The 20,044-nt window shown below is 39.8% G+C and overlaps 1 protein-coding gene across 1 annotated transcript; it reads left to right on the top strand.

Moving 5' to 3' along the window:
- Positions 1-13,569: 13,569 nt before the first annotated feature.
- Positions 13,570-15,406, top strand: LOC145139880 (uncharacterized). The gene is made up of 3 exons (XM_079073554.1): positions 13,570-14,035; positions 14,493-14,915; positions 15,006-15,406. Exons 1-3 carry the CDS (start codon positions 13,570-13,572, stop codon positions 15,404-15,406), a joined length of 1,290 nt encoding a protein of 429 aa, XP_078929680.1.
- Positions 15,407-20,044: the final 4,638 nt, after the last annotated feature.

Genomic DNA, 20,044 nt, shown 5'->3' with positions numbered 1-20,044 from the left:
GGCAATACCTTCCGTAGCCTCAATGTGGTCTGAGACATCAGCGGTCTCAAGACCAAGAGAAGAAATGATATGAGAAGGGAGTCTGCGGATCGGTCCAAATATCGTTTGATCAGAAGAAGGGTTGTACCTTTTAAGATCCTTAGTGACGAAAAAGTTGATGTCACTACCCATGTCTATTCCAGCATCCGCATGTAAGTCTGAGATGCAGAGTGACCACAACCGTGCAAATGTGAGCTCGGTTGGGTTCTCCCTTGGGTGCTCTTTGGGAATGTATTGGAGGAAGTCGTCCCAAAGGATTTGTCCATAGTTTACGTCGTGGCCTGTGTAGATGCTCCATACCAATTCCAGTAGCTTCAGTCCCATGTTGTCGATGCCTCCGGTTCTGCCGGATAGGCAGCGGATGACAAAATGACACACAAACTGCCATACCGCAGGCAACTGATTCTTTTTGAACTCACCAATCCCTCGAATTGGTTTCTGATACCCCATCTGGTAGATTGCGGATGTAACGTCTGCCATTGAAGGTGAGAAAATCTTGATGGAAGGGTGAACCAGAAGATTAATGGCATTTAAGAACTTTTCTTTGGACAAGATGACCAAAGAATCGTTCATGAGATTGAGGTGAACTTCTTGGGGGTTTTCCATTGGGCGATATGCAGAGAATGCACATTTGAATAGAGTAGAAACTGGAACAACGTCTGTAAATGCATCAAATGGACCGAACAGAGGGTGGTTCCTGAGAAACTTGATCATAAGCTTGATGGGAGCATTATATGAAGGATGATCTTCAAATATTGCTCTGAAATTACTTGAAGCGATCGTTGGAGAGTCGGAACCTGTTGGATTTACAGAACCTGAAGCCTTGGATTGCTTCTTTGATGCACCTGATTTCACCATTGTTGAAGATTTGAGAGAAGAAAACAGAGTTCTTGAAAGTTTTGGAGGTTTTGAGGAATTTGGGAGAAAGAATCGATATTCAGAAAAACGTAAAGTATTGTTGGGGAAGAAGATGGGTTTATAAAGGGGGTAAAAAGGTGTTTAACCCTAGGTAAATGGTAAGGATAGGGTAAAATGTCGATTGGGGTTTTGGGGGGAATCTATGAATTTTGGATTAAATCTCAGCCACACATAATTAAAACGGGCTTGAAGAGATTTTGGGAGATTTCCAAAAGGGGTTTTGCATTTAATGTAAAGTCAGACGCATGTCAATACGTCAGGTGATCGAGGGGGGTGATGGGAGAGGAAGTTGTAACGGATGGGACGTATTGGGGAGAGGAAAGGGCAAATTAAGGATGAGTATATTGAAAAACGTTCTTTTTGTCATCATCCCTAAAATAGGTCTGATACAAGAATTATTCAGAAAGAGAATGTGACAGTTTCTAAAGAGAATGTTTTTTTTTTGTCTTTAATGTTTAATTTAATGAAGGATCATTAAATAGCACACAAAGATTTAAGAGTTGATAAAACTGTTGAGAAATTATCATGATGATCGCGGATGGAAAATTCATTGCAGTTGGAAACGTCATTGCAGATGGAACTTTCATTGCGGTTGAGAAACGTCATTGCGGATGGAACTTTCATTGCGGTTGAGAAACGTCATTGCGGATGAACAAGGAAGGACTGTAGTGAGAAACTGAGGAAAACACTTGTACAAGGATTAGTAATAACAGACCATAAAGACCCATGAGAGATACGTATGATATATGGTTGCGGTACCTAGACAGCGGTACCAAAACCATCTATCCCATGTAATTCTCAGTTAGAACCGCAACGGAGGCCAAGGATGGTCTGCGGTAGCTAACAATTCAAAAAGAATTGCGGGTCTGGATTCATCATTCCTAACATTTGCAGGAAGATGTTAAGCTTTGTTGAGTCGAGCGCTTTTGTGAACACATCAGCAATCTCTTCATGAGAAGGGACAAAGATGAGTTCAATATTACCTTTTAAGATGTGGTCTTTGATGAAATGATACCGTAGTTCAATGTACTTAGTCTTGGAGTGCTGAATTGGATTGTGAGAAATAGCAATAGCACTTTCAGAGTCACAATAGATCGGTATTCGCAGCATTCTATACCCGTAGTCCATTAGTTGAGTTTTCATCCAAAGGACTTGAGAGCAACAGCTGGCTGCGGCCACATACTCGGCTTCTGCAGTTGATAGAGAGACACATCTTTGTTTTCTTGAGGACCAGCTGACTAGTCTTTCACCCAAGAATTGACATCCTCCTGAAGTGCTTTTTCGATCGAGCTTGCATCCGGCATGATCCGCATCTGTGAAAGCTTGCAGGCTGAAGTCATTGCCTGCGGGGTACCATAGACCAAGAGATTTGCTTCCTTTCAGGTACCGTAGTATCTGTTTGGCTGCGGTCATATGTGAGACTTTTGGGTCAGCCTGATACCTTGCACATACACCAGTTGCAAAGATAATGTCTGGCCTGCTTGCAGTGAGGTACATCAAAGAGCCGATGATGCCTCTATAAGTCTTGTGATCCACAGATTCGCCTGAGGGATCAGCAGAGATCTTATAACCGAAGGCCATGGGGACCTTAGCAGATTAACAGTTGTCCATAGAATATTTCTTCAATAGTTCAGTGGTGTATTTTTCTTGATGAATGAATATGCCTTGCGGTACTTGTTTCACTTGAAGACCTAGAAAGAAATTAATCTCTCTATTCATGCTCATTTTGAACTTGTTGGTCATGAGCTTAGCAAATTCATCCACCATGCCTTGATCAGTCGAACCGAAGATGATATCATCCACATATATCTGTACCATCATGAGGTGGTCGCCATTTGCTTTTCTGAATAGTGTGGGATCAATCACTCCTCTCTTGTACCCGGATGAGACAAGGAATTCAGAAAGAGTCTCATACCATGCTCTTGGGGCTTGCTTCAGACCGTAGACTGCCTTTTCAAGCTTGTAGCAGTGGTCTGGGAATTTAAGATTTTCAAAGCCTGGAGGTTGCTGAAGATAAACCTCTTCTTTTAGTTCCCCATTGAGAAAGGCACTTTTAACGTCCATTTGGTGTACCTTGACGTTTTGTTGGGCTGCGTATGCTAGAAAGATCCGGATAGCTTCCATGCGTGCTACCGGAGCATACGTTTCATCGTAGTCAATGCCTTCAAGTTGACTATACCCCTTTGCAACTAGCCTTGCGTTGTTTCTGACTACCGCACCAGATTCATCCAACTTATTTTTGAACACCCATCTAGTGCCAATAATGGAGTGACCACGTGGCTTCGGAACGAGCTGCCAAACTTTATTTCTTTGAAATTCTTCAAGCTCTTCTTGCATTGCAGCTATCCAGTCAGGTTCAAGCAATGCTTCTTTGATCGTTCTGGGTTCTACCGAGGACATAAATGCTGCATAGTGGCAGTGATTAGATAGGTCCTTGGAAGATCTAGTCTGGATGTCTGTGGATGGGTTCCCAATGATTTGACCTGGTGGGTGGTCTTTCGTCCATACATGAAGACGTGGCAGCAGATGATCAACAGCTGCGGTAGAGGGAATATCTTGAATGTCAGAGGAATTTGCGGTTGGAGATGACAGTTCCCCCTGGACTTGAGAACATCCTGCTGAGTCATCTTGATCTATTGGAATGGAATTCTCTTGATCAGTTGGGAGAGGTTCCCCCTGGGTTGCAGATAGGAGTTCCTCTGGAACCTGAGAAGGTTCCCCCTGGACTGCGGATGGGAGAGTGACAATCTTTGGATCAGTTCTAGTGTCGATATTTTCTATGAGTTCATCATCCGAATCCGGAGATACGTTTGATGGTAATGCTTCTCTGCGGACAGGAATTTGAACATCAAGTACTGGAACCTCGACGGTTGCGGCTAGATCCGGAGTAGATCTTTCCCCCTCAACCGGAGAGGTGGAAGTATTGAGAGAGGCTACTTCAGATAGAGATGGTCCAGAAACATCAGCATGTTGTTGTTGAGCTGCGGGTGACACAAGAACTTCGGATAGTTTCGCCGTTTCAATAGGATCGAAAAGATCCTCATAGTTGACTTCAACTAGATTCAAGGGACCTGAAGAGGCAGGAATGTCACTTTCGATGATTGCGGTGGTTTCAGTAGATGGAGGGGCGTCGCGGATGTGAGAATCATCAAATTTCACATCGAAGCTTTCAATGATCAGCCTTGTACGCGTGATGAGCACTCGATAAGCAACCTTGTTAGTGGAGTAACCAAGGAATATGCCTTCGTCGGACTTCGGTGCAAACTTGTTGAGTTGATCTCTGTTGTTGATCACGAAGCATCTACACCCAAAAATATGAAAGAAGCGAACATTAGGCTTGCGGTTGTTAAGGCCCTCATATGGTGTTTTATTGAGGCGTTTGCACATGATACTTCGGTTTTGGACAAAGCATGCGGTTGCTACTGCTTCAGCCCAGAAGTAGAGAGGAAGTTGGGCGAAGTTAAGCATGGATCTGGCTGCTTCTACTAGTGTGCGGTTCCTTCTTTCTACTACACCATTTTGTTGCGGTGTGTAGGGTGCAGAGAAGTTGTGAGAAATGCCTTTGGACACCAAGAAACTGTTAAGAAGATGATTAGTGAACTCGGTTCCATTATCACTGCGGATGCGTCTAACTGGAAGCTTGATCTGAAGTTCGATTTCTTTGATGAAGTTGATGAAGATCTGCGGTGTCTCTGATTTGAGTCTGAGGAAGAAGACCCATGTGAAGCGTGTATAGTCATCAACAATAACCAGTATATACTTCTTGTGGTGGAGGCTGGCTACGGTTGATGGACCGCAGAGATCAATGTGCAATAACTCCAGTGGTTCAGAAATGGAAGAGTCCATTATCAGAGGGTGACTTACTTTAGACTGCTTACCACATTCACAAGCCGGACAGAGAGTATCGTTGCTAAATTTGAGAATAGGGAGACCACAGACTAGTTCTCCAGTGACTAAGTTGTTGATGTACCGGAAGTTGAGATGAGCTAGCTTACGGTGCCATAGCCAACTGACTTCGGATACAGCTTTGGACAAGAAACACAATTGCGGTTTACCAATGATTAGAGAAACATCCAAAGGGTACATGGTACCTTCGGATCGAGATTTGATCAGGCAAGTGTTTCTATCACTCGTCATTACATAGCAAAACTGATCATCAAATTCAACACGATGTCCTGCTTTACATAGTTGGCCAACACTGATGAGATTGTGTTTAAGGCTTTCTACACAAGCAACCTTCTGAATGGAAAAGTTCCCCGTAGTGAGAACACCGTAACCTCGGATGACACCGTTTGCATTGTTACCAAACGTGACATTTCCACCATTGCATATAGGCCTGAAATCCCGAAGGTATTCTAACCTTCCGGTCATGTGCAAGGAGCAGGCACTGTCAATTAACCACTCTTCTTCTTGTTCTTCCTTGCACAAAGCCTGAGAATTACACGGTTAGTTTAGGCATCCAAACAAGTTTGGAGCCTGCGACAATTGATGTGTTTCTGAGTGATGCATGGTCCGAGGTTGCAGGGACAGGTCTCTTGTCAACTTTTGAGCCTAGTCCTGGGTGTTTGAGTAGATTTGGAGTGTTGTGATTTTTTGAAAAAATACGAGGTTTCTGACTCTGACTCGATTTGACATGAGATAAAACCTTTTGACAACTACACTGACATTTACAAAAGGAGATTTTGTCTTTTGATATAACACTGTGATTGGTCAGCGGTTTTAAGGATGTTTTGGATCTGTTACCGGTCCAAGATGGGTTATTCCTGACACGAGTGTTTTTGGGCTTTGAAAAAGTCTGTTTATGAAAGGTTTTAGCACGTGTAGATTTCTGAATTCTTTTTGATGGATTTGGTAAGATACCATTCCATTTGAAATTTTGACGTGACTTTAAAAGTGTTGGAGTGGGTAAAATACCTTTCCATTTAGGATCATTTGAAGAATAGATCTGAAAAACATAGTTTCGAAAAGAGTGAACACCCTTTTGGGTTGTGTCAGAAGAAGTAGGAATGACTTTTGAAACTGAACTTTCCTTTTTGTTTGTTTTCTTGAAAGAAGAGTTTTTTGAAATGTAGTGAGAGAGAACAAATTTTTTAGGACTTTTGGATTTAGGAAATCTGACTTGCTTCTTGTTTTTTGAAAAAATTTGTCTATTAGTACCGCGAGATCTGATTTCTTCTTTAAAAGCCTTTTTTGCCAAAGATTTTGGTGAACCGCAGTCATTGTTGTTCAACTGCGGTTTCCTGGAATTCTTGGAATGATTTTGAAAACGCGGAGTTGAGTCATCAGAGCTTGAGGATTCAGGAATTTGGGAACATTGACCTACTTCAAAATTTTCTATAGGTAGTTCATGAAATATTGACTGAAGAGTTACAGTTCCTTGAACTGATGACTGAAAAGTTACAGTTCCTTGAACTGATGACTGCGGTAGGGATGACTTGACTACCGCTGAGTAAGTCTTAGATGACATTTCGGTGGGACATTTGTGGGACATTTGACTACAGTGAGAGACACTGCGGTCTGAGGACAGAGATGGAAAGTCTTTTGAGACTTTGGGGCCCTCAACAACAATCTCTTCGTCAACTACGGATGAAGTTTGAGAATTTGGATAGATGGTGCCACAGATAGGAATTTGATCACATGTGTGACCCGAAACCTCCGGCACAATTTCCTCAATGACACAATTATTGCTTAAGTAGTGCAATCTACCGAAGTGAGTTTTAATATCTTCGGGAAAAGTCTTGTCATTGACAGGGAAATGAAATTCTCGGTCAGGAGGGACATACAGTCTGTCTTTGTTGAACCGGGGTGAGGACTCCATTGAGGTAGGATATCCATTTGACCAACCCCAATTGTATGTATTGTCCACGGTTCCATTGTTTATCAAATTTTCAATAGCTTCACTTTCATTAAACAAATTTTCAATTAAGAGATTTAAGCGTACAATTTCTCTCTGAGCTAAATCTCTCTGGTTCAAAGCTATCTCTAATTGGGTTTCACTTAACATTCTTGCATCCTTTTCTAACTCTAGGTCCTTCTCTAACATAGCCATCTTAAGTCTTTTGTTATCCAGTCGTCCTCTTACGTGGAACATCTCTTGGGATGCAATGTTCTTCTCATCTAAGGCTTTATTATAGTCTGTAAGGACGGCAACACAAGTGTCATTAAGATCATCTATGTAAGGCTGACAGTCATGCATGCTATAGTTTAGAGTTTGGATCATGAGTTTTACCTGTTCGACGATGCTTAGTGTTCCATCCTTTGCCATGTAGCAGTAATTCTTGTTCAACATTGTAGACCCATCATCATCCGCAGTGGCCAGCATGCAGATTTTCCCTTTTCCTTTGACACTGCTGATGGCCTCATCTTCGTCTCCGGATGACCAGACTTGATGGTCTCTTTTGACATGGGCCACGTATGCCCTTGCCTTTTCAGCTTTTTCTTTGTCTTCCAACTCTTGAGCCATTCTAAGGTAGAATGCTCTGTCTTTTACTACATTGGCCTTACAATCTCGTGCAAAGTGATTCTCTTTGTTGCATTTGTGACAAATTACAACATCAGTCTTGTCTTCTGAAGGAGTACCAGAGTCAGTGATTTGAGGAGACTGCGGTACCTCCTTTGGTTGAATATTCTGAGATTGCGGTGGTGGATGAGAACTTTTGGGAAATCGAGAGTAGTTATTCTGAGAACCGAAGTTACGGTTAAATGGAGGTTTGTTGAACTGCTGATTCTTGCGGAAGGAAGGAGGTGGTAGTCGGTTGAACTGTTGGCTAACCAGAGCGATAGCCTTCTGAAAATCTTCTTCATCATCATATTCAGAATCCGCTTCGTATGACTGCGGTAGAGTGTCATACGAGGAAGGATAAGGTGACTGCGGTGGAGCTTGTGCTATGAGAGCAAATGGTCCTCCGAAGTCAGCATAGTCTTTGAGTACGGTGGATTCTTGAGCTTGCAGCTCTCCATAGAGCTTGTAAAGTGACAGGGAGTGAATCTTTCTATCGCTTTGGACTATCATCTTGGCCGTAGTCCAATGTCTGCCCAAACCATTAAGAAACTGAAGATTGATTTCATGGTTACTGCGGATGGTGCCCGCATTGGATAACTTGGTGACTATCAGGTTGAACCTTTTGAAGGAGTCTTCCAAACTTTCTCCAGTATGAGCTTTGAAGTTGTTGAACTCGTTGAGTGCGGTAGTAAGCTTCTTATCTTGTGCTTGTTCTGAGCCTTCGTACAGGTTTTTGAGAACATCCCAGATCTCTTTCGCTGATTTGCAATTTATGATAATATCGAAGTTGTGAGGAGCAACTCTGCAGGAGATTTCATAAAAAGCAACAACATCATTTTCCATTTTATCGAGATCATCCTTGGTGGGACGGCTCATGGCTGGTTGACCTCCTCCTAGCCTGGTTGCAGCGCCGTCAGTTTGGACTGTTGTAAGGACTGGAACATGTGGTCCTTCTTCTACGGATCGCCATACATCTCTACCCAGTCTTCTCAAGTACCTTTCCATTCTTTGTGACCAGTGATGATATTCATTTGCGAATAGTATTGGGGCTCGGTTAGAACCACCGACACTGTTGGAAACATTTAGAGATAATGATTGTGCCATTTGAAATTGTTTTTTTTTGTTTTGAAGAAATGAGCTTTAGTGGTATAGAAGGCTCTTTGAAAAATCAGAGTTCCGTTTTCAAAAAGCAACCACTTTGGCTCTGATACCAATTGTTGAGAGAAAAACTTGGAGACACACTTGAACAAAAGTTAGAACAAGTATAATGCGGAATAGTTAATCTCAAAGGATCTAAAAGCTCAACAATAATATAGTTAGATAGTTAGAGAGTTAGGTGCGGAAATGTAAAGGAATGGAAATGACAACAATTGTTATATCAAGAAGACACTTAAGCTGATTCATAACAAGGAATGCATTCACTCCAAGTTAATAAGGAAGATCAAGCTTAGTGATTAAGTCTTAAAGACTTACTCCGAAGAGGGATCATGATCAGCAGGATTAAGATAAGATTTAAGTAAGAAGATATGAGTGAAGAAAGATAAGAGAGATAACTTCAGAATGTGTATTCAGATAGAATTCATAAGTTATCGGTTCCTTTTTCTTATCTCTATCAATACAAAGAGAGTAAGTCTCTATTTATAGAGACTTAGAAACTTCACTAGATTACAACTCTGTAAGCAGCCGTGCAAGGCATACTGGATAATAGAGTGTATTACATAAAAGACAAATAACGTAATCTAGCTACGTTGACTGCGGTAGCTGACTCAGGTTGCTGATGCGGTTGCTGATGAACAAGATTGACTCCGGGTGCTGAAGCGGTTGCGGTAGAAAGATGGTTGCGGTAGCTGAGTTCAAGAGGGTCACTTTTATGATTCAACACGAAGAAAAAAAGCTAGCTAGTTTAGCTTATATATCTTCCTTATATACTTACACTCCGATGTGAAAGCCCATGCTTTCATTAAAAGATCACAAGTCTTGCAAGTAATACATGAAGTGTAAGTAATTAAAATTCAAAGAATCAACCCCATATGTATGTCCTAATAGATTGTTCTAAAGCAGAAGAAAGAGAACGAGTGGATGACACATCATCTCTCATATAATATGTAGACAACTTATATTAATGGTCTACTATAGCCAATATTATGTGCATAACATTTTAATCATACAATATGATTCAAATGTAAATAATTATACTCTTTATAATTATTATTTTCATAAAACAATAATTCTCCAATTAAATATAAGTGATGGTTTAATTTATTAATAATCATATTGCTTAATAAATAATCAATTGGTGTTTACTTATTATATGATGTGACCGTATATGATCATATGTTATTAGCAAATATCATTTCATAATGATCATTGAGCATAAAGATCTTTCAATCTCCCACTTGCACAAGTTTCATTATGAATTAATATTAGACAGTCGTGAACATATAGCAACATTTCATATCCCCCAATAACACACGAAGAAGTACCATTCATCAACATCCAACTCCATTAAAGCTCAAAACTATAACTGATGTATCAGGTGGGTAATCAATTATTCCTTTGTCACATTGATATGTGCAAATTTAGTTATATATTTTGTGTAGAATCTTAATACTTTTTGGCTATTTTATTGCAATTATTGAACAAAAGATACTTAATTATGTTTGAATTGTATTTTCAGCCTAAAAGATGTGCTCGGAAGCAAAAGGAAGCAGGAATAGCAATCGGAAGCTCGGGAATTGAAGAAAGAAGAAAAAGAGTCAAAAACCTGAAGAACTCGGCGAGTCGGACACCCACTCGACGAATAGATACGAACATTCACGAACCATCAAGTACCTTACCGCGCACGGATTTTAAGTGAGGGACTCGGCGAGTCAGTCATGGACTCGACGAGTCGCCCCTGTTTTCAGAAAACTATATAAGGGACATAGACTCACGAGACAAGGACTTCTCTCTGGAACCCTTAGAGACTGAATTGCGATTGAGAGTGCTGCTGGAGCTCTGGAAATTGAGGATCAACCCTAGCATTCAATTTTGAGGAGATCGAAAGGCACAACCTTATTCTCTTTTCTTAATCTAGTGTTTACATCATGTTTAAATCATTAGGTTTAGTTTGTGAGATATTTTCTACTATGATTATGAGCTAAAAACTCTTAGCTTTTGTTTAGGGTAGACAAACTTATAACTATGGTTTGAATTTTATGTCCTGGATTATTTAATTTGGTGAATTTTGTTTTGTTAAGCTTGTTAAAGACCCTTATGTGTTGACAATAACTATTTTCTGTTAATTATCAAGTCTATTAAGTTGCATGAACATCTCTTAATCGCTTGTCTCATATAATTTATGTGAAAACAATATTATATGCCTAGGAATAGTGAACATGAAACTAGGGGTTAATTAGAAAATAGGTAAGTCCATGTGTGAGCTTGTGTGACGAACAACCATACAAGAAGTTAATTGAATTAGTAATTTAATTAGCTAACTACAAGTCTTACTAAACCCGAATCAATAAACTAGGAAACTCATTAGTTTAACCAATTGGCCACTATTTGAATTGATTTGTTTTCTAAGGATTAGTAATAGTGAACATGAATCTAATCATATTAATCGGTAGCCAATGACAAATTAATCCATTGGACGTGCCATAAAATCAACCTTAGGAATAAGTAAGTCGAACCTGAACATAAGTCTCCTTTATTATTGAATTTAGTTGATTTTTATTTGTTTTAGCTGTAAATTGGTTTGTTTGAGTGTTAGATAAGTGCTTAAGTTTCTAGTCTTGTAAAACTAGAGAAAACCTCTTTTCTTTTATTATTTGTTTTTTTAGATAATTCTAGTAGTTAGTTTATTTACCATTCCCTGTGTTCGATACCCTGCTTGCTTAACTATACCACCAACTGACAGGTACACTGCCTTTTGTGTGTCTACATTATATTTAAAAAGTAGGACTAAAACTAGTGCAATAAACACACATCAAGTTTTTGGCGCCGTCGCCGGGGAACGGTTCTAAAATAAATTTTTATTGCTAATGTTATCGATCCTTTGTGTGAGATCAATCTTGCACAAAGTTACTGTTTTAGTAAATTAGTTATTAGGTTTGAGTTTTAGTTTTTCTGTTTTTAGGATTTTAGTTCTAATTTTTTCTGTTTTAACTTTGAGCTCGTCGAGTCCAGTCGCAGCTACTCGACGAGTCCATCACAATATTCCAGTTTCGTTTTTAGTTTAGTTTTGTTCTTTTTACACGTGTTTTCTGTTTCTTTCAGGTATTTTATGACCCGAGGATCGAACTCATCTTTGGTACCACCTCTTGAAAATCCGGAATCAGCTTTGAGGAAGGACAAGGAGAAGACCGTTGAAGAGACTAACCCGCCAAAGAAATCACCTTTCAAGGACCTTAATCGTTCTTTGGAAAAAAGAAAAGCAAGAAAGTGGGTGAGTCTAGCAGCCAAAAGAGCGAAGAAAGCAAGATAGAAGGCTTTGGATATAACCCCAATCCAAAAGAAACCGAAGAAGAAACCGAAGAAGAAAGCGACCTAGAAGGCGAACCCGATAACACCATGGCTAACATTGCTGATCTCACCATGGGTGAATACAAGAAGAGGATGCGTGATGATACCGGGCCGGGACTAGTGCAACCCGCAATTCCAGCAACTTCTACCTTCGAGCTAAAAGGCCACATACTCGCTCAACTCAAGGACATCCCATTCTACAGGAAAGATCACGAAGACGCGTCAAAGCACATCGATGAGGTCAACGACATAGCCGACTATTTCAACATCCCGAACGTTCCTCGCGAGACTGTTTTGCTTCGTATGCTATCGGTCACATTTAAGGGGGCTGCGATAGATTGGCTGAAATCACTTCCCCTAGGATCCATCACCACTTGGGCAAAAATGCGTAAAGAGTTCATTGACCAATTTTGCCCTCCTTCGAAAATAGAAAAATTGAAGAAAACCATTGCCAATTTCGAGCAACAGGCGGGCGAGTCACTATATGAGGCGTGGGAGAGATACAAAAGCTTGTTGAGGAATTACCCCCACAATGACTTGAACGTTCAAGAAGAAGTCTCCATTTTCTATAATGGAGTAAATTTCACCACTAGACAACTCCTTGACTCTCAAGGCCCATTAAAAAAGAAAAATCCGGCAGAAGTTAGGGAACTCATTGAAGAATTCTCTAAGCACTCTAGAGAATATCATAACCCAAGGAATGACTCAACTCGAGGGGTGGTGAACTCTATTTCCGATGGCATGGTAGCAATGATGGCAAAATTAGAGAGCATGGATCGAATAATGACTAAGATGGACCAATACATCCATGCCATTAGAGTGGGATGTGATAACTGTAGACGGCCTCACCTTACTGAAGACTGTGATCTTGATTAGAATGGGAATTGGAAAGCCCAAGTGTGTTATTCAAGTGGTGATAGATATGATGATGATTGGCGAAAACCCAAGAAAGAATGGCTACCTTGTGACGAATACAAGAAGGCGAAGGAGGAAAAGTATAAGCAAAAAGCAAGAGGTTTTTATCAAAAGGAGGAGCCGGTGCAAGAAAAGAAATCGGATTTGGAAGATATGCTTACAAGATTCATAGCTGCATCCGAGAAAAGGCATAACGATATCGATGTTGCAATAAAAGATCAACAAAACATGTTGAGAGAGCACCAAATTATGATGAAAGATCAACAAGCTCTGCTTAGGAATCAGCAAGCCTCCATTCTCAACAATGAAAATCGGCTAGAACAACTCGCACAACAAGTAAACGAAAGACAACCGGGTAGACTTCTTAGTAATACCGAAAATAATCTGAAAGGCGCACATATACACATCGTGACAACTAGGAGCGGGAAGATAATTACTCCTCTGCCCCCTATCCAGGAAGAAGATCCTAAATTGGTGCAAGAGAAAGAGGCAGAAAACCAAAAATCGCAAGAACCCGACTCGACTTTGCTGAGTCGCAGACATTGACAAGTCCCCCACCTGAACAGAAAAATAATCCTCCTATTAAACCATATCAGCCTCCATTGCCATTTCCAGGCCGAGCTAGACAAGATAAGCACGATATTGATTATCAAAAATTCCTGGAACACATAAAAGCCCTTCAAATTAATATGCCATTCATCGAGGCGGTTGCACAAATGCCTAAGTATGCCAAATTATTAAAGGAGCTTCTTACAAATAGAAAGAAGATGGAAGAGGTGAAGAAGGTCGTTCTCAATGAAAATTGTTCAGCCGCCATGTTGAAAAAACTACCTAAGAAGATGGGTGACCCGGGTAGTTTGACCTTGCCTTGCCAATTCGAAAATTTATCAACTATTCATGCATTGGCTGATTCAGGGGTAAGTGGTAACCTCATGCCATATTCATTCTTTAAGAAAATGGACCTTATGGAGCCAAGGCCAATTCGAATGGCAATTCACTTAGCGAATAAAACGGTGACATTTCCAAGGGGGATATACGAGGACCTATTGGTGAAAGTTGATAAGTTTGTGTTCCCCGTGGACTTCATAGTACTAGACATGGAAGCGAATCCTCAAGTCCCAATCATTCTTGGAAGACCTTTCCTAAATACCGCAAGTGCTATAGTAGAAATGCGAGATTCTAAACTTACCCTTCGGGTGGGAAACAAATCAGTTACATTTGGAGTTGATTAAGCCATGAAGCATGCAAGGTATAGTGATGACACGACATTTTTGGTTGACATGTTGGAATAATTAATGGAAGAATGGAAGAAGACAAGCTAAGCAAGTCTACCACTGCCTTTGACGATGATTTGATGCTGAAAGAGACCTGATGGAGATAGAGAGACTGCTAGAAGAAGCTGAATACAATAAATTAATCAGAAGTGCTGAAAACCCGACTCGCCGAGTCGCAGTCACTGACTCGACGAGTCCATGTGAGAAATCGCGATTAAACAAGGATTTTGGCCTAGACTCGACGAGTCCCCTCACTGGACTCGACGTGTTCAGTGTACAAAACACGAAATCAGAACTGAAAACTTTACCTGATCATTTGGAGTATGCATTTCTTGAAGAAGGTGAACAAAAACCTGTAATTATAGCTTCTGACCTCACCAAATCTGAAAAGGAAGAGTTAGTCCAAGTTTTAAAGAAGAGAAAGAATGCCATTGCATGGAAAATCACCGATATTAAAGGGATAAGTCCTTCCTATTGCTCTCACAAGATCAACCTGGAAGAAGGAGCAAAGCCGGGAGTGCAACATCAAAGGCGTTTGAACCCGAACATGCAAGAAGTGGTAAAAAAGGAGGTGGTAAAGATTTTAGATGCGGGGATCATATATTCCATTTCTGATAGTCCATGGGTTAGTCATGTTCAAGTGGTGCCTAAGAAAGGAGGGATGACAGTAGTGACAAACGAGAAGAACGAGCTCATACCAACTCGAACGGTAATTGGATGGCGAGTATACATCGATTTCCGAAAGCTAAACGATGCTACTCGTAAAGACCACTTTCCCCTTCCTTTTATCGATCAAATGCTTGAATGAGTATCTGGTCATAGCTATTACTGTTTCTTAGATGGATTTTCAGGTTACTTCCAATTACCCATTGACCCAATTGACCAAGAAAAGACGACTTTCACTTGCCCAACTGGGACTTTTGCCTATCGATGCATGCCTTTTGGGTTATGCAATGCACCCACGAGTTTTCAAAGATGCATGACGACGATATTCCACGACATGGTGGAAAAGTTTATGGAAGTATTTATGGATGATTTTTCTGTTTTTGGCTCTTCTTTTCATGATTGTCTTACTGACCTTGACTTGATGCTTGCTAGGTGTGAAAAGGCCGATTTAGTTCTCAATTGGGAAAAATGCCATTTTATGGTGAAAGAGGGCATAGTCTTAGGTCATAAAGTATCCAAGGCGGGGATTGAGGTGGTCGGGCAAAAATTGAAACTATTGTTAAATTACCCCCACCGACTAATGTGAAGGGCGTTAGAAGTTTTTTAGGGCACGCGGGCTTTTACCGCCGTTTTATAAAAGATTTTTCTAAAATAACTAGGCCTCTAACTCAATTACTTTTAAAAGATGCACCTTTTAATTTTTCTAAAGAGTGTCTAGCTGCTTTTGAAATTTTGAAAGAAAAATTAACTAATGCCCCGGTCATTATCGCCCCGAACTGGAACCTGCCCTTTGAAATAATGTGTGACACAAGCGATTTTTCCTTAGGAGCCGTGCTTGGCGAAAGGGTTGACAAGCACTTTTGACCCATTTATTATGTAAGCAAGACTTTAAATCCGACCCAAGAAAACTACACCACAACTGAAAAATAATTATTAGCCGTGGTGTATGCCTTTGACAAATTCCGCCCCTATCTTATTTTATCTATAACAAATGTTTTCACTGACCACTCTGCTATTAAGTATTTGTTTGCCAAGCAGGATGCGAAGCCAAGTTGATGCGATGGGTGTTTTTACTATAAGAATTTGACATCGAGATCAAGGATAAGAAAGGGATGGAGAATGTAGCTGCTGACCATCTTTCTAGACTAGAAAATACAGAAATGGAAGAGATAGACAACATGGGTATTGAAGATAGCTTCCCGGAAGAGTATTTGATGGTGGTCATGGGGGAAGAACCATGGTATGCGGATATTGAAAATTACTTGGCTGGCGATTACCTTCCAAAAGGCCTCACTCATCAACAAAAGAAGAAACTCTTTTCAGAAATTAAATATTATTTCTGGGATGAGCCATATCTTTTTAGGAGCTGTGCGGATGGAATTATAAGAAGATGTGTTTTTGGCATGGAAATCCGAGACATATTAGAGCAGTGCCACAATGGACCGGTAGGTGGACATCATGGGGTACAATACACTGCTAAAAACGTGTTTGATGCGGGTTTCTATTGGCTTACTATCTTCAAGGATGCTGCTACTCACGTAAGGGAATGTGATGCTTGCCAAAGAACGGGTAATATATGGGGTGTGGATTTCATGGGACCATTTCCTTCATCCAAAGGCAACCAATACATACTAGTGGCGGTGGATTATGTGTCAAAGTGGGCGGAAGCGCAAGCATTACCCACCAATGATGCAAGGGTTGTGGTAAAATTCTTAAAGAAGTTATTTTCTAGATTTGGAGTGCCTAAGGCGTTAATTAGTGATAGGGGTACCTACTTTGGTAATGATCAACTAGCAAAAGTGTTGCAAAAATATGGGGTCCGCCACAGATTTTCAACACCTTACCATCCACAAACAAATGGGAAAACAGAAATTACAAATAGGGCACTAAAAAGAATATTGGAGAAATGGGTGGGAAATAATAGAAGAGATTGGGCAGACAAATTGGATGATGCACTTTAGGCATTTAGGACCGCATTCAAGACACCTATTGGAACCACACCCTATAGGCTAGTATATGGTAAAAATTGTCATTTACACGTGGAGCTTGAACACAAAGCTTATTGGGCTTTGAAAATATGTAATTTTGAGCCAAATGAGTTGCGTGCAAATCGACTTTTGCAAATGAATGCTTTGGAAGAATTGAGGAATGAGTCTTACACTAACTCATTGATCTATAAAGACAAGACCAAAAGATGGCATGATGCAAGGTTAAAGGGTAGTAAAGAGTTTGAGGAAGGACAAAAAGTTCTCTTGTACAATTCAAGGCTAAAGCTCTTTCCGGGAAAATTACGCACTCGTTGGACCGGGCCTTTTACAATAAAGCATGTCTTTCCATACGGGGTGATTGAGCTATGGAGTAAAGACGGGTCAAGCTTCAAAGTCAATGGGCATCGGGTTAGGAGATGATGAAGAAGGAGATGAAGATTAGATATCTTTTGATTTTTATTTTTGTGGTTTGGCTTGAAACAATTTTTATTTTTTTTGTTTGCTTTTGGTGATGTTTGAACTTATAGTAATTAGGAACTAGGTAGGATGGTTTATTTGTTTTCCTTTCCTATTACTTGTGTTGGTTTTGATATTTTCAGTTTGAGGGTAAGGAATGCTTGCAAGAGTATGGAGTCAAGGCTAACCAAGAAAATTCGAGTCTAGATGAGAGAAATAGAAGTATGAGAGAAATAGAGTCCGATTACGAGTCCGACGATTAAAACACTTAATAGTGTCTTTTTATTGAAGGAAAATGAAGGGCCAGTGTTACTTGATATTACTCAACCATCCAGAAACGGAACTGATGGCAGGAGCATTTTTGTGCATACAGCGTTGACTCGCCGAGTCCATATACTTAACTCGGTGAGTCCAAGTTGAAAAACCCGACTCTTCTGCCAAACACACTACAACTCGACGAGTCCCTATGTGAACTCGGCGAGTTGCACAGTCTTCTACTTTCAAGCTCGTGATTTAATAAGGGCAATTGGCTATACTTTTGAAGATAATTTCCTGAAAATTTCCAAGAGTTTTTCCTGCATATTTGGAGCTGTACCACACGAGATTTGACGCCCAAGGCATGGATGAGCTGTTCCCATGCCTAAAATCAATTAAAGATGGAGCTTAACAAGAAGAAGATCGACCTCGCGACTACTACCCCAGGGAGTTTGTTCCAATTCCTTCTTTACCTTTATGTTTTTTTTATCATGCATAACATGCAATGGGGACATTGCATGAATTAAGTGTGGGGTAGGGGGTTGGTTATATGAGTTAAATTAGTAACATTAGAATCCTAATTTAGGTATAATTATAATTTTTTTTTTGCATAAAAATTGTTAGGAGTTAATGTAGAAAATTTTAGTAAAAGCAATTAGGATTCCATGCTAGTATTATGTTTAATGATTTATGAGGACCCAAATGTTTAGTTGAGCCTATATACGTTATAATGCATTTGTGGCCCCCTTTATTCTAGTGAAATCATGGGACAAAGACATAACCTTTCTTCGTTTGAGGGACATATCATGTTTAACATCATGTACTTGAAATGTATCCAGGAAGACTAGTACCTTTAACCAATAAAGTTGAAGTCGAGCGCCCTTGCTTAAGCATGTAGGTATTGAGTGAAAAAAGTGAGATACATGTAAAAAAAAGAGAGAGAATTACAAGAAAAAGTTGTCAGAATTTTGGAGCAGTCAAGGTATGAAGATCAAAAGTTCAAAATTTTGAAGAATCAAAAATTTGAAGATACCAAAAATCCAACAAAAAGGTGGTGAATTCAAGAAATCAAAGCATAAAAGTTCAAGAAAGAAAAAGAATTCAAAGAGCTCCATTGTGGTATCGAGAAATTGTAATTTTCTAGATTATGTATGCTTGGGTTGCTTGACCAAAAATACCTTGAGGTTAGGAGAGTTTTCTGCGGATGGATTCGGAGGGATGCATAAAATGAGCGTTGTTGAAAAGAAGTGGGCGAGTGTTTATGAGGATTGTGAGTATTTAGAGTTAGGGGGGTCCTTAGGAAAATTTTAGACACAAATGCATGCGTTGCGGTCTTGGCATAATGGCTGGGTTTGATTGGGATTATTTTATGATATTAGTGTGCTAAAATTCAGTTTTGCTTGGGGGCAAGCAAAAGTCAAGTGTGGGGTATTTTGATATGTGCAAATTTAGTTATATATTTTGTGTAGAATCTTAATATTTTTTTTGGCTATTTTACTTCAATTATTGAACAAAAGATACTTAATTAAGTTTGAATTGTATTTTCAGCCTAAAAGATGTGCTCGGAAGCAAAAGGAAGCGGGAATAGCAATCGGAAGCTCAGGAATTGAAGAAAGAAGAAAAAGAGTCAAAAACCTGAAGAACTCGGTGAGTCGGACACCTACTCGACGAGTAGATACAAACATTCGCGAACCATCAAGTACCTTATCGCGCACAGATTTTAAGTGAGGGACTCGACGAGTCAGTCATGGACTCGACGAGTCGCCCTTCTTTTCAGAAAACTATATAAAGCGCATAGACTCACGAGACAAGGACTTCTCTCTGGAACCCTTGGAGACTGAATTGCGATTGAGAGTGCTGCTGGAGCTCTGGAAATTTAGAATCAACCCTAGCATTCAATTTTGAGGAGATCGAAAGGCACAACCTTATTCTCTTTTCTTAATCTAGTGTTTACATCATGTTTAAATCATTAGGTTTAGTTTGTGAGATATTTTATGCTATGATTATGAGCTAAAAACTCTTAGCTTCTGTTTAGGGTAGACAAACTTATAACCATGGTTTGAATTTTATGGCTTGGATTATTTAATTTGGTGAATTTTGTTTTGTTAAGCTTGTTAAAGACCCTTATGTGTTGACAATAACTAGTTTCTGTTAATTATCAAGTCTATTAAGTTGCATGAACATCTCTTAATCGCTTGTCACATATAATTTATGTGAAAACAATATTATATGCCTAGGAATAGTGAACATGAAACTAGGGGTTAATTAGAAAATAGGTAAGTCAATGTGTGAGCTTGTGTGATGAACAACCATACAAGAAGTTAATTGAATTAGTAATTTAATTAGCTAACTACAAGTCTTACTAAAACCGAATCAATAAACTAGGCAACTCCTTAGTTTAACCAATTGGCCACTGTTTGAATTGATTTGTTTTCTAAGGATTAGTAATTGTGAACATGAATCTAATCACATAATCGGTAGCCAATGACAAATTAGTCCATTTTACATGCCATAAAATCAACCTT

The sequence above is a fragment of the Lactuca virosa genome, chromosome 9 (genome assembly GCF_052849685.1).
Source record: "Lactuca virosa cultivar CGN04683 chromosome 9, Lactuca_virosa_CGN04683_v6, whole genome shotgun sequence".
NCBI classification, from domain to species: Eukaryota; Viridiplantae; Streptophyta; class Magnoliopsida; order Asterales; family Asteraceae; genus Lactuca; species Lactuca virosa.
Note: the sequence above shows the minus strand (reverse complement) of the source record. Positions and strands in the feature narration are given on the sequence as shown.